The sequence below is a fragment of the Lachancea thermotolerans genome (assembly GCF_000142805.1).
Source record: "Lachancea thermotolerans CBS 6340 chromosome D complete sequence".
Lineage (NCBI taxonomy): Eukaryota > Fungi > Ascomycota > Saccharomycetes > Saccharomycetales > Saccharomycetaceae > Lachancea > Lachancea thermotolerans.
Genome location: NC_013080.1, coordinates 70,145 through 83,652, shown reverse-complemented (window position 1 = coordinate 83,652; position 13,508 = coordinate 70,145). Strand labels below are relative to the sequence as shown.

General features: G+C 45.0%; 6 protein-coding genes across 6 annotated transcripts; 2 read left to right on the top strand and 4 right to left on the bottom strand.

The window, feature by feature from the left end:
• Nucleotides 1-518: 518 nt before the first annotated feature.
• Nucleotides 519-2,846, bottom strand: KLTH0D00858g (putative flavin adenine dinucleotide transporter; the record flags this gene model as incomplete). Its single annotated transcript, XM_002552715.1, has 1 exon — nucleotides 519-2,846. The coding sequence occupies one exon, from the start codon at nucleotides 2,844-2,846 to the stop codon at nucleotides 519-521; it is 2,328 nt and encodes a 775-aa protein (XP_002552761.1).
• Nucleotides 2,847-3,835: 989 nt separating this feature from the next.
• On the top strand, nucleotides 3,836-4,462 carry SCP1 (Scp1p; the record flags this gene model as incomplete). Its single annotated transcript, XM_002552714.1, has 1 exon — nucleotides 3,836-4,462. The coding sequence occupies one exon, from the start codon at nucleotides 3,836-3,838 to the stop codon at nucleotides 4,460-4,462; it is 627 nt and encodes a 208-aa protein (XP_002552760.1).
• Nucleotides 4,463-5,032: 570 nt separating this feature from the next.
• Nucleotides 5,033-6,214, top strand: RAD17 (Rad17p; the record flags this gene model as incomplete). The annotated part of the gene is made up of 1 exon (XM_002552713.1): nucleotides 5,033-6,214. The coding sequence occupies one exon, from the start codon at nucleotides 5,033-5,035 to the stop codon at nucleotides 6,212-6,214; it is 1,182 nt and encodes a 393-aa protein (XP_002552759.1).
• Nucleotides 6,215-6,371: 157 nt separating this feature from the next.
• Nucleotides 6,372-6,809, bottom strand: RPS12 (40S ribosomal protein eS12; the record flags this gene model as incomplete). Its single annotated transcript, XM_002552712.1, has 1 exon — nucleotides 6,372-6,809. One exon carries the CDS (start codon nucleotides 6,807-6,809, stop codon nucleotides 6,372-6,374), a length of 438 nt encoding a protein of 145 aa, XP_002552758.1.
• Nucleotides 6,810-7,292: 483 nt separating this feature from the next.
• MRS6 (GTPase-activating protein MRS6) lies at nucleotides 7,293-9,134 on the bottom strand (the record flags this gene model as incomplete). The annotated part of the gene is made up of 1 exon (XM_002552711.1): nucleotides 7,293-9,134. One exon carries the CDS (start codon nucleotides 9,132-9,134, stop codon nucleotides 7,293-7,295), a length of 1,842 nt encoding a protein of 613 aa, XP_002552757.1.
• A 1,263-nt stretch (nucleotides 9,135-10,397) lies between these two features.
• Nucleotides 10,398-12,860, bottom strand: GPB1 (Gpb1p; the record flags this gene model as incomplete). The annotated part of the gene is made up of 1 exon (XM_002552710.1): nucleotides 10,398-12,860. The coding sequence occupies one exon, from the start codon at nucleotides 12,858-12,860 to the stop codon at nucleotides 10,398-10,400; it is 2,463 nt and encodes an 820-aa protein (XP_002552756.1).
• Nucleotides 12,861-13,508: the final 648 nt, after the last annotated feature.

Below are 13,508 nucleotides of genomic sequence, written 5' to 3'. Positions count from 1 at the left end.
GCATTCCAGAGTTGTCTATTCTATTTCTAGCCTATCGATTAGTTAAAATTAAGCCTCATACAGCTTCATCTCATATTTTACAGTATTTACGAATCTTTGGCTACCATTTTGAACTTTGCCTGGGAGTCAGGCAATCTGTTGTTGGCCGGTGACGTGCTATATCCGCGTTTTTAGATGACAGAACTCAAATGGCTTTTGTGGTAGATCATCAGAACATCATAATATCCGCCGCTTCTGGTTATTAGTTTTGTTAATATTTAAGCAAGAGTCTACCGCATCTTCGTGGGTTTTTGGAGTCAAAAAGGTAACTTAGTGGTGTCTTCTGATGAACATTGCTTTCTTTGACTTGAAAATAAACGGCAAAAACCTCTTTCGAGGGTTTTTTTATGATAGTTACTGCTAATGTACATAGAAGTGAGTCTTCAATCGCTAAAGCATATCCCCTGTCTGTTTTGTGTGAGCGGACTCCTTTACCTGGTATGCCCTCTTGTCAAAAAAAGGCATTAAAATCACACATCTCAGAGATATGGGTTGTTTTTAGAATATGGATTACTGGAAGCTCCTGTGTAGCCTTGGTAAGACGTATTGCCAAAGGTGTTCTCTGGAGCTCTCAAATTTTGAGCGCCACGGCTTGAAGGGGCAGTTGGGATTTTCTGGTAAGTCCCGAAGGTGCTAGGGCCTAGGACAGCAGAGCTCGGCTGCACTGCTTCGCCGCTATTTGCCCGCTTTTCTCTGGCGCCAGAGTGATCGTCGAAAATCGAGCTATCGTCCACCTCATCATCGAATAGCAGTTTTTTAGAGCTTTGGTTCCTGTAGCTCTTGTCTGAGGAGATGTTACTTGCTTCATTTGTGGTCATAACAGCCTTACCCAACTCAAACAATTCGGTTTCAGATTTTGACGCGTTGCCGTTCGTTTGAATTTTGGGGATGAAGGATACACGGTCATCTTTCATAGGTTGGTAGCGAGCATCTGGGTTTCTGTAAATCAACGCAAGTGAACAGGTGACGATGGTGAATATGAGCAAAAACAGAGCAAACACTGCGTTCATCACGAAAAGAACAACAGCCATGACAGAAGACACAATTTGAGGCTGCCTGAAGAGGCCAGAGAAAAACAAAAAGAACAACGCGTTGAAAAAATTCACAAGGTGTATAACAATGTTGAAAGCATTTGTACGCTTGTCAAGGTAAGGTCTCTTCCAACAAATGGCCACAAAATAGACCATTTCTATGATGAAGGTAACCATGGCCTGCGCTTTACCATTATTCTGAAGTACTGCAACGAATAATGATCTCAAAAACGAGTAGCCTAGTAGTGGCATGAGCCACCAGTACAAGTCAGCCTTGAATTGAACATATAGGAAACCATATCTGTTGAGGAAGTTAGAGTCGCCGTATAACATATAGGCTGGGGTCTTGTAAAGCCGCGCTGACTCTCGGCCTCTGAGAACGACTTTAATGACACCATAAAGCAAAACTGCGCCAATTGTTATAAGAATCACAATAGCATCGACCATAGTTGCAGCAGAGTCACGCTGAGTAAATTCCCAGATGCATAAAATTGATAATTGAGGGAAAGCGATAATACTCAGCCTGAATAGCGTACCCTTGATAATGTTCCCCCAACTTTTTCTGTACTCAAAGAATTTGGACGACTCTGCCATAACACGAGTCCTGGTAAGTAACTCGACTAAGGCCTTGAAAAACATGAGTGCAATAACAACAATGAAAACAAAAAAGAAGGTGAACACAACGCCTGTCAAAAACAGATTGGAGAGTTCTATCCCAGCTTTGTAAGCCACACGCTGAATCCCGTGCAATACAAGGGTTTTGGAAGCATAGTTCGTAGAGTTCCTTTCGTTGCCAGTATAAAGACCTTGTTCACTCAAGAAACTGTCCAAGTCCATACTGTCTGTGGTCGAAATAGTCAATCTTTTGTAAAGATGCTTCGCTCCTTCTACTAAAGCTCTCTTCACCCTTTTCTTCTGGACAGCAATTGACAAAACATCTTTGTTTGCTACCACGACAGTTGGCTCACCACCCGTCGCCTTGATGTACCAGTTGAAAATGTCTTGCATAAATTTAACGTTTATAATTCCCATCGACCATTGAAAGTTTTGGGACCACGCTGCGGCAATAGGAGGTACCCTGGATACTCCCATCATGGAGGTAATCGCCAAGTTTTGAAAGTAAATAAACAGTGAAATGGAGTTGGAGGCAATATGTGCCGCGGTAGTTGAGTGGCCGATGACTGAAACAAACCCAGATGTTAAAACACCGAGACCTGAAATGGCTGCGATTGGCCACGCTGCATACTTTGTCTGTACAGTCTTCCCGTTACCCAGAGGAGCCACGACGCATGCCAGGGGAGTGCCGTGGTCTGTGTCGGATGTGGAATATACAACCACACGAACTTGAGCATCCAAGTCGGGCACCGTGTACGCCACATTAGGGATATTGCTGGTGATGTCTGAATCAACAGTAAAGGAGCTATTGACATCAATGCGGCCCGCCTGGAGGGGGCATAAAGCAGGCTGGTCTAGGTTGCAGAAGTTAATGCTTCTTTCCATAAGATTGAGGCCATATACAATCACCTGGACCTCAGCTGTGATGTTTGTGGAAATCGTTGTGGTAGCGTCAATATTGAAATAGACCTTGTTCAAGGATGGGTAGAACTTCACCTCAAAGAACGAAGCGGTCAACTGCGAGTTTTGCATACAAGTCAGTAGAGAAGTAGTTTCCAAATGGCGCGAGGTGTTTGACGCGCTTGCTGGTGATACCCAGAATTGCAGGAACACGAAAACCAGAAAGAGGACGCGCATCGGTCCTGTCAGAGCTGGTCTCATTTTGAAGCTGGAAACAGCTGTGTGTGGGTGTGTGTAGCGCTTGTTCAGTATGGAGACTAGAACTGACCAAGGTAAGGTATCAGACTCTCCAACACTGGATTTTACACTTGGGCAAGAACTTTAGGTTTCTAAATATGTCCATCGCGATCAAGGCTATGCTAGAGGTTGGAATTATTTCGCATGCTCGTTAACGATGATATCATGAAAATCGTTGTTTGGTGCACGTGATTTGACACTATTTATGACATTGTGCGCCTCTTTTCCCGGTAGGACGGCATGAAGTCATACTGGTAGCACGTAGTTCTCAGCTACAGACGTTTTTCAAAGCCAGACGCGGCGCAGCTGCGCTTTCCCGTTCCTGCATCAAATAGACCATCGTCAGCCTCATAACAAAATGGGTGTTGGTGGCTAACATTGCAGCCAGAATGGAGATTTTGATTAGAGTTGTAAATGTAACACACAGTCCACTATATATATGCTTGAAAGCTGTTGTGTTTTCTCTGAGTTCGCAATTAGTGAACTGGAAAAGCATTTAATGACTTTGTCTTAATAGTTGACTTTCAAAAATATAACCATTTAAACACCATGTTTCTTGCCGGGTATCCGTCTTTTTGCTCAAGTCTTTAACCATTGAGCTGGGTATTGTGATACATACTAAACAGTAGAATCTATATAACGCGAAATGGAATATGCGGATCTTTGAAGGTGAGAAGACCTAACCGGATAACTTGGCCATAGAGTAGATATGACATACGCCAAGCGCCGGTAAAGTGGTATAAAAATTATGAGTTTTTTAATCCTGAATATTTCAACAAAAAATGAGGCGAATTGGTGGCTCAAACACACTGTGTCAGTTTTCCAAGGCCACCAGAGGGCGGTGGGGGCTAAAGCCAAATGATCACATTCCACGGAAGGATTATGACCAAAGGCATAGCGAAGTCTCGTGAACATGGGGCCTCTCCGAAACTGCGCTATTGGGACCCTAAGACATGAATTCCAAGCACACCGGGCCTTCGTCATACACAGCAAAAGCCGATGTCACGTCTCTCGATCAAGACCTGCAAGAGCTAAGGCGCAGCAAGTTTTCGCGAGAATCAATTGATGAAATCAGCCAATGGATATTCGGCGCGGTCCTCAAAGAGCCCATCCCATCAGATCTGCTTCCTGCGCTGAAAGACAGCACCGCACTTTGCCGCTTGGCGAATGCATTGCACGAAGCAGACGCTCCAAACAGTGGCCCGCTTATAAAATTCAAGGAGTCTAGAATGCCCTTTGTACAGATGGAACAAATCTCACAGTTTTTGTCATTTGCAAGACAGTACGGCGTGCCTGAAGATGAACTATTCCAAACGGTTGACCTTTACGAGGAGAAAGACCCGGCAACTGTCTATCAAGCTCTAAAGTCGCTATCTCGTTACGCAAATAAGAAACATCCACATCAGTTCCCTGTCATAGGGCCCCAGATAGCTACCAAAAGGCCGCGCCCACCCAAGGCGGCTAAGCCAAAGCATCTCCAAAGCTCTGGTTGGAGCACATTAGAGTATGGGTACATTAAGGGGGCAAATCAATCAAGCGAGGGTGTAGTCTTTGGTCAAAAGAGAGACATCACTCACTAAGGCCATCAACTGAGGCTTAGATCATGTTTAGGAACAGAGTATCGATATATATCTTCAGGAATTTCACCAGGTCCGTATCCACCGGCTATAACCTCATCTTTCCTTAGGTGACGGACAACTGACCAGACTCCTTCTTCTGTATCGCATACAATTATTTTGTGCTTCGGGATAGCATTGAGAGCTGCGAAGGCATCTTCGAGATCGCAACTTGGGGGGATTATAACCACTATATCTAGGTTTTGGAGCCGATGCCAGTCAACACTATATTGTGTAGCCACATTAAATATTATGGAGCGAGAAATGCATTTGCTAGGCTTTTTGGTTGACTGGTTTGTTCCTCGAGTAATCCACGAATAGGAAAAACCGATCGCGAGAGCTGTAGCGACCCCAATAGTGGCTAGCGTTGCTAGGCGGCGCTGAACCTTCTTTGGTGCCATAGTCGGTTCTTTAAAGGTTACGCGCTAGCTGATTAAGGTGAAATTGCACCGCCGCATTTATCACAAGCTTTGTTTACGAATTTGAAATCCTATTAATTGTGGGCCAGTACATATAAAACCGTGCAAACTATTGATGCTCGATCAAAACGTCTTGTTCTCGGCATCCACAGTTCATTTGGAACATATTACTACAGCCTTAAACTGCCTAACGCCTTTCGGACTGCGAGATGATGTCCTTATAATTATCGACAGCGACGGACTTTCCTTCGCGAGAGAAAACAACCGCGTAATAAGTATCCAGTTGTTTTTATCCAAAGAGCTGTTCATCTCCTACCAGTACAACGCGCCTGAAAGCGATTCTGACGCGCACACGAAGATATCAGTGAAGATCAACCATATCTTGGACAGCATCAGTGTGGCCAGTCGTGACAAGGATGACGTTGTCGAGTGCACGCTTTCCTATGTTGGGGAGGGATCGCCCTTTGTACTCATATTCGAAGACTCGGCAATAACTGAGAAAGTGGAATACTCAACTTACCTTACTAAGGAGTGGGATATGACCGGCCTCGAACTTGATAGAAGCTTAGTCGACCTAGAATGCATGATGAAGGGCGACATTTTCTACAGTGCCCTTCAAGACCTTAAAGAAATTGGTTGCAAAGAATGCTACATTTACGCAAGGGCCGGGTCTAGTGGCAAGAACATTTTCGCCATAATTTCCAAGAGTCACCTTGGTTTTTCCAAGATACTGCTTCCAAGCGAGCGATCCATTTTGGAGAAGCTTGAAACCTTTGATTCAGACACTCATGAAAAGGTTCACGAAAAGCCTGTAATAGGCTTTTTCGATTTCGGGTCCTTCGACAAAATGAGGGCGAGCGCCAAAATAGCTAGCAAGGTTCTTATTAGGAAAGACGCCCATGGCTTGATGAGCGTCAATATTTTAAGTGAAACGGATGATATTTTACGCGGAGACTCAAAAACCAAATCGAGTGCCTCTCCAGCGAACCCCCACTCTTCTGCATACTTATCCAGGGAATACCCGGGGATTGTTATAGACATTTCCATTCTTGAGAAGGCTAGAGTGGATTATGATGATATGGAGGAAGTTAAACTTCTAATGCAAAATAATGATGAACTAAAGGCCCCACCTGCATATCAACCTGTTTCAACCGGCGCATCTAGGGACCCCAACCCTGCTGCTCAAGAAAGCACTTCGCTACTATTCAATGAGAGGAAAAGGCACGCCGAAGAACTTGACAACGGTGAAGACGGGGAATTCATCCCTGCTACAAACGACATTCCTCTGTTCTTTTAACAAAAACGGAGTGCGTAACTCAACTCGGGGTAAAAATGGATTCAAATTTGCTTTAATATACAGCTATGTAACCCACTTCCTTTTAAAGGAGAACGATAATAACTGGAGCAACTTGACTCTATAGAAAACACGAGATGCGAGTGACATTTCGATACGCTTATTGAGAGAAGTGTTCCAAGATCATTTGACGCTCTTCGGTGTCAGCACCCCAGTTCTTGACAACAACAACGGAAGCACCAACAACCTTTCTGGCGTTACCTTCACGGTCGATCTTACCCAAACCGGCCCACTCACCCAATTGCTTGGCGTCGGCGACCTTAATCAAAGGAACCTTGTTCTCTGGGTCGTTGGCCAAACCCTCCACCAGCTTGATGATGTTGTCCTCGGTGACAGAGTCAACCAAGACGACCAATTGGGCCTCACCTCTGGTCAAAGCCTTGGCAGATTCTCTCAAACCTCTGGCCAAACCATCGTGAACCAAAGAGGTTCTCAAGACGACCTTCAAGGCATCTTCGATGGTGATGGACTCGGTTGGTTGCTCAACAGCAACTTCTTGGATCTCTTGGACCTCTTGGACTTCTTCAACGTCAGACATTATATTAGATGACTTCTTCGACAGGGAGACTGCTCAGTGGGGAGGGTAGAAAAGAAGATTTAGAAAAGTATATGAGAGCGCATCTCTAGCTTTTTCAAAGCACGTAGTGAACGAAAGTTTTGCGTGGTGGAATGCTCGGGCCTTCGTCAACCAAGATGTGATATTTTGTATTACATAACTCAATACTCGTCAAAATTACATAATGATCGGAAAATTTTGGTAACACATTACAGAAATATCTGAAAAAGAGCTCCCGTGGTGTATGGGTTCTATACGGGTGTATGGGTATGAACAGTCTAACATTCGGAAGTATTAACCAGGAATTGAAATGAGATGCATTTGAAAGCCCCGCGCCACAACCCTAAGGGCACCACCATTAATGACTGCGTAAATTTGTATATTGGATGCTATTTACTTCTGAGGTGTAATCCGGCCCAGGTTACCGTCATCTAGACGGCTTAAAACCCAGAGCGCGATTTGAGGTCATATTTCCATTTCGCCAGCGAATTCTACGGGTTCCACGCTCATTTCAGCGTTTAATCCGATATCCATTCTGTCATCTTCATCATCCACAACAGCGGACTCGTTCATCTGGTCAGTGTCATCTTCGTCCTCAAAATCTAAGTCGAAGAAATCATCATCACTCCCAACAATGCGCTGGAATAGAACTCTGGCGGCAGTAACAGCTTCATCGTAAGATATTTCGGCAGAAGGCAGTGCGGTATAAAGCACGCCGTTATCACTGGCGCCTGGTATCAGCTTTTTGTGCACGCCGTCGGCGGGGTCATTAACGTCAAATATTGAAGGGTCGACTACCTCGAATGGTGGTGTTGACGTTAGCTGCTTGTAGTACAATTTTACCAGGACTTGGATACTCTCTCCTGATATGTGCTCTTTGAACGACTGCCCTAATTTGACAGAGTTGAGGGTGAAATGGCCACTTGTGTCAACTTCTAGAATGCCGGAGTCATTCTCGATGTCGGCGGACGACTCCCTGATAATGCTTTCCTCCAAAGCACCAAACGCAGCATCAAGGTCCATCTCGCCGCGAGGACCGCTTTCGGTAGACGTTAGGTACCATACCGAAGAACCGGCTGGGCACACATCGCTCCCGGCACCCATTATGAGCGCCTGGACCGCTTGGCGGTTGCCAGACTTAAGCGAGCCTGGTGGGAAAACCACAACAGCAGCATACTCACCCTCACCAAACCACTCCAAGCAAGGCTTATCCACAACGCAAGTTAACCTCTGCACTTCAAACATCTGTTCAGGAACATTCCGGCTGTTCTTGGGACACTGTGTTGGTGCAGCCACGACTTTCTCTGTCACAGTCACTCTCGAGCCATCGCCAAAGATAGCAGTTTTGGACTCAGGGTCGTATGATACTAAGGTTTCATTAAGCTTGTACGTTGCACCTGCCACTGCAGCAGATCTGCAGAACCCTTGCGAGAGTTCGCCGGGGCCACCATATTTCGAATAAAGTACGGGAAATGGACCATATACATCAAAGCTCGTCAGGTATCTGCGTATCCTTTGCAAAGCCTCCGGCGTCTTCACGTCTATGTTGTAGCACAAGCCAATCGAAAAGATTAGTTCATAGACTTGGGCTCTCTCTAGCTTGAATTTGTTTACCAAAAAAGAAGTTATAGGCTTGTCGCGATAGCTTGCCCAGACTTCTTGCTGGTTTTCCCAATCTAGAACAAATTTGATGAACTTCATAAGACTGCGTTTGGTCATGAGGGGAAGAGAGGGATTAGTGAAGATCTCCTGTTTCGTGTTTGTGAGTCTTTCAAAAGAATCATTTTCGTACGTGTGAAAGCTGGAGAGCGACTGGAACTCCAAATATTGATGCACCCTAGACTTCAGTAATATTGACAGCAAGTCTGACTTGGCAAAGAGAATTTTTGGCGAAAGGTCTATCCCAAAATCTCGCGACTTGTATGATCCCCTACCAACCACGCTTGAAATGTGTAACTTGGCATTTTCGTAGCATTTTAAACTACCTTGATTGACATCTTGCACCCATTGTTTCAATTGATCGATGGTCAGTGTGGCGGATGTGTCCCCATAGTAGGAGTTAGAGTCGATGTGTAAGACATTTGAGCCCTGCCACGCAAGCGCTGCAGCCAAAATGCTCTCCACGAGTCCCGTTCCCACAACCACGACATCAACTTTGTCCGGAGTTGTATCCGGCAAGGGGTCTTCAATTCCCGCGAGGTGCGGAACAACGACAGACGAAGCCCTTCTCTCCATACTGAACGACGACTGATTAAGGGTAGACGGGCGGCGCTCAGCCATTGAAGTACGCCTTTCGGCACCCATCATTTTTGTTCACTTTTTTGCGTTTCCCGGTGTTAGGGTGACGCCTCTTTTGAAAGTGGTTTAAGTGCGAAAACCCAACACAATGCAAGCCGTCTGTCAATGGACTTAACAGAACCTATCAAGACTAAAGGCTGATTCAAACTTTAGCAATAAGTTAATTCCCTGATAGGTTATAGGCGGCCTCTACGCGTGACAAATTCGGTTTTGTTGACTTTTACTCTTTGTTCGCAGCCCTCACTTATAATCCACTTGAAAATTTTTAAAGAGGTGTGTCGCTCCGTTTTGCAGTATTTCGGATATCCGACTACTGATAACATTTCACGAAAAGGCACATGGATAAGGCAAACAAGCGTCAATATGCGGCCTGTGGACCCCGCAATCCCTGCATGCTGTAGCTCTATTAATTAGTGGAGCTGAAGGGATTGTCATGTTAGTAAGCACCTCGATGTGGCGCTAAAAAAAAACCTAGCGACCATGGAGGGGAGCATAGCAAGACTAGCGAAATGTGCATTAAACCTTAAACGGCGGATGCCAATGAGTAGAGCGCGATCTGAGTTGCGAACCAATACTTCTCTATAAATTGCGCTCATTTTTCGCATGCTCTTTCTCTCCAGAACCGGGGTACGAGCGAGGGAAGTTAGTGACAACAAGAAAGATGATCGCTAAAAGAGAATCACAATTGTTTTCTTGGTAGCCCTCACAGATGTCTTCTCCCGCAACGGGAGATCATAAAATCGCCGTCAAACTCATTAGTATGTGTATCAGGTATCGCCGAAAACAAGATGATAGCTAGTTAGTGACAGGATCCTCCCAAACATAGCCCAAAGTGTCCCAGACGGCTGATACCGAACAGTTGCTTGATGGCAATTATGAGATTGTTCGTTATTGGACTCTGTCTAAAAGTCTGAGAGACCCTAGACTCCCCTTTATGCCTTCAATTTTCTTCTCGGACAAGTATTTTTCTACGAGCGTGGCACGATGCATTAACATCTTCTGAAGTCTTAAAATATCAGAACAGTTTTGGGCGCCGGACAGCCGGACGCAATTCGCGACAATCAGCGAGAGATCGTGGCGTTGCAAATGTTAATGCTCTTTAAATGCTATATCTATTTACTACGTTGGTGCCGTTCCGTATAAGATATCATGGGAAAGGTTTCGTAGTGTCCTTTATATGCAATAGTTCCGTCAGGTGCAGTGCAGCAGGAGAACAAGCCAGCAGCCACGTTCTTTTCTTAAGCATAATGCAGTCAGCGACCATAGTAATGATCAAATAGTGACAACTTTCGGTGTCGTTATGATAGGCAAAATAAAGACCGTCATTGTCCCTCGCAGGTATAACTCTTCGACCTTGCTTATATTAAACATCATTCCACCCACTAAATAAACGAAACCGTTTTTATGCATGCCAGGGGCACATATGAAGCGAAGAACTTCGGGCCATCCTATATTTCTAGCCCTTTGTATCTCATTGGGATCTGTCCCAAGTAAAAACGGTTTCAATACGAGAGAACTGAGGTCTAACAGATGCAAGGCACCTGTTAATGAAGGTGGCAAAGCGGGGTTTGGATCGCTCTGAGTTTTGTTTCTGGACCATAACTTGTCGACGTCTTCCTGGCTTAGACCGCCAGTCAATACTGCATTTGAAGCTATACGGACCAGTGTGTGCCCTACAAGAGGCAATTGAACTTCATTCGAATGACATTTTGAGTCTGTGCGTTTCACATAAGTTGGGACAAGAGTCCATTCTTCGTTATCGAGGTCAAACCACCACATGTCACCATAAACATGTTCTTTGTCTGACCCTCCATGAACAAGAAGGGTCTTGCCAGTAAATTGTGTATTTGCGTTACTCTTGTGATTCCATGCACCACTACACGTAGAATCCCCATATGCATGAATATGATGGTTTTCATACAACTCTGACCGGCGTGTGAGGGATGGAGCCTTTTCACCGGGACTCATTACGCCTGGAGACAAAGTTTCAGGCTCGATACAAAAATTTGCCCGTAGGTTTTCCAGGAGCTTTGGCTTTGAGGAATACGTTTTTAACAATTCTGTATCATAGACTTCACAGGCTTGAAACGCTCTTGCGCCAGGCCAAGTGCCTCCCTCATGTTCATTAAGGACCCTTGCGAATGGCGTTGCAAGCGCCGTGTCTGCAAATTTGAAATAATTCCTTTTCCCGCGAGCCGTTACCGTGACTTCCAGCTTCCAAAGGTCATTAAGGGTTTCATATTCATCTTCGTTAATCTGGCGGTAGCCCCCCATTACTATGACTGTAAAAACTCCTGAATTCAATGAGTTCGAGAGCTTTGTATTGATAACCTTTTCTGCAGTAAGAGATGTCTCAGATTGAGATCTGAGATCCAAAGGTTGCGAAATGGGCGACGAAGCCCCGATATTCTCTGGCTTAGATTCGTCGGTTTTGCTTTCAGAACTGGAGCTTGCGGAACATGCCGCGCATTTTAGAGTAGTAGTCGGGCTCAACTGTACTGACACTTGTGCATGGCCGAACCTGGGAACTGTTGCCGGGTAAGCATTGAACTTAGTGGGCTGAGCAACCAGTTCAACTTTGGTAAACTTAAATGTCACAACGTCTAAAATATAGGCCGTATTGTGTAGGTATGCTCTTTTTTTTAGAAAGAATTTTCCAGTTTGTTCATCCACTGTCGTTTCAGTCTTGATCTCAAAACCGCCATAGTAGAATATGTGACGCTTTGTCAAAACCGAGCCTGTCATACAAAGCAAAGGTGGTGGAACCTGGCCCGTTGTGGTAGGCTTTTGAACCCTGGAGGATGACGAAGATATAACATACAGGTCGTGATTGTTAACCATACAGGGATTGTTAACCACGTTATCTAGAAGCGGCGGTGGAAGATTCGGAACTCCATCAACATGGAAGGAACTAAGATCTGGTGCTTCGTCAGAATATAGATATGATGAAGTCAGCCCCCCTAATGTATAAATGTTGTCGTCCAGGTCAACTGTGCACTGGTATGCGAATGGGGGGAGCTTCATCTCACCAAATAGTGGTGGGATCGTCATGGACCCCACGAATGTGTTTTGATTCGAAGGATAATCTGCAGGGTGTATTTTAACGTCAGTGAAAAGGCGGGAATCCTCCTCTTTGTTTCCATCATGGTGCGACAGTGAGGGGCCCTCACTTTCTGAATTTTTATCACGAATATCCCATCGGGTCATGGGAATCCACATGTTGTGTCTCTTCAAAAGCTTAGTGCTTTCTAATACCGGTAGAGGCAGTTTAGAGCAATAATTCAGGTAGCCTTTCGAGAAGACCTCGGGGGAGTACTTAGACTCATCGTGAGCACATCTAAGCGGGGAACCATGGTCGCCGAAAGTCTTGTGAGTGGATTTGAGAGCATGCTTCATACGCGCACTCCTTCTTGAGTTATCGCTGCCCACAGAAGGATTGGAGCATCCGCTTATTATACTGTCATGACGAGAGACATGGATCTTGGATGAATAGTAGGCTATTAAGGCTTTTTCGTTGTCTAGTTTTCGCCTTTCAGCAGAAACCTGAGCTGATGCATCCCTCAATCCCGGGACATAATTAGAGAGATAAGGCGGGGCCTTATACTGAGATTTGTAGTGATCTTTCGTCCAGACAGGAACGCCATAATTTCCTGCGACTGGAGCGTTATTCTGAAGATTTAGTGAGAGCTGACTATTGTCGGATGATCCAGAAAAACTGGACACTCCCGATTGCATAGTGCTTTCCTGTTGCCAGTGGACTGCGTGTGTTTCGTCGACTTGTTAAGCGCTCTTGCAAGGGGCGTCATAAGATCTTCATATTTTCAACTCACCAGCTACGAAATACCTATCTTGTAAAAGGATTTAGATACGGCGGAATGCACGTGCGAAAGGAGGGGCTACGCGCTGCGCGTCATTATTTCAATTGAATCGAGATGTGTTCTTCTGTATCTGACTTTGGTAACATTCAACAACTAGGTCTAATGATCGGTTTAACAAGATAATCCACAGGAAATTTGGCGTTTATTGAAGACAAATCAGACGCGTAGGCATTAAGAGGGCACCTCGATCAGTTTTGCAGGTTGAGCGTTCGTTTCCTTCGATGCCCTCGTTTGATTGCAACAAAGGCGCAGAAGCCAATCAGTCACGTCGTTGCGCGCTTCATGAGGTAGCATAATAAATCGGCCAAATATTCTTAATTTTAGCGTCTATTGAGAACCTCGAGAGGAAAATGTTTCTGTACTCGATCATCCTGTCAATGGAAGTGAATTAGTTTCAACATGAGCAAGCTGAGCGATTACAGTAACTATATACAAAAACTCTTTTTTACTCTCTTGTTCTAAGCAAGTATCAGCACATAGATGATGCCATTTTACTGTTTCAAGA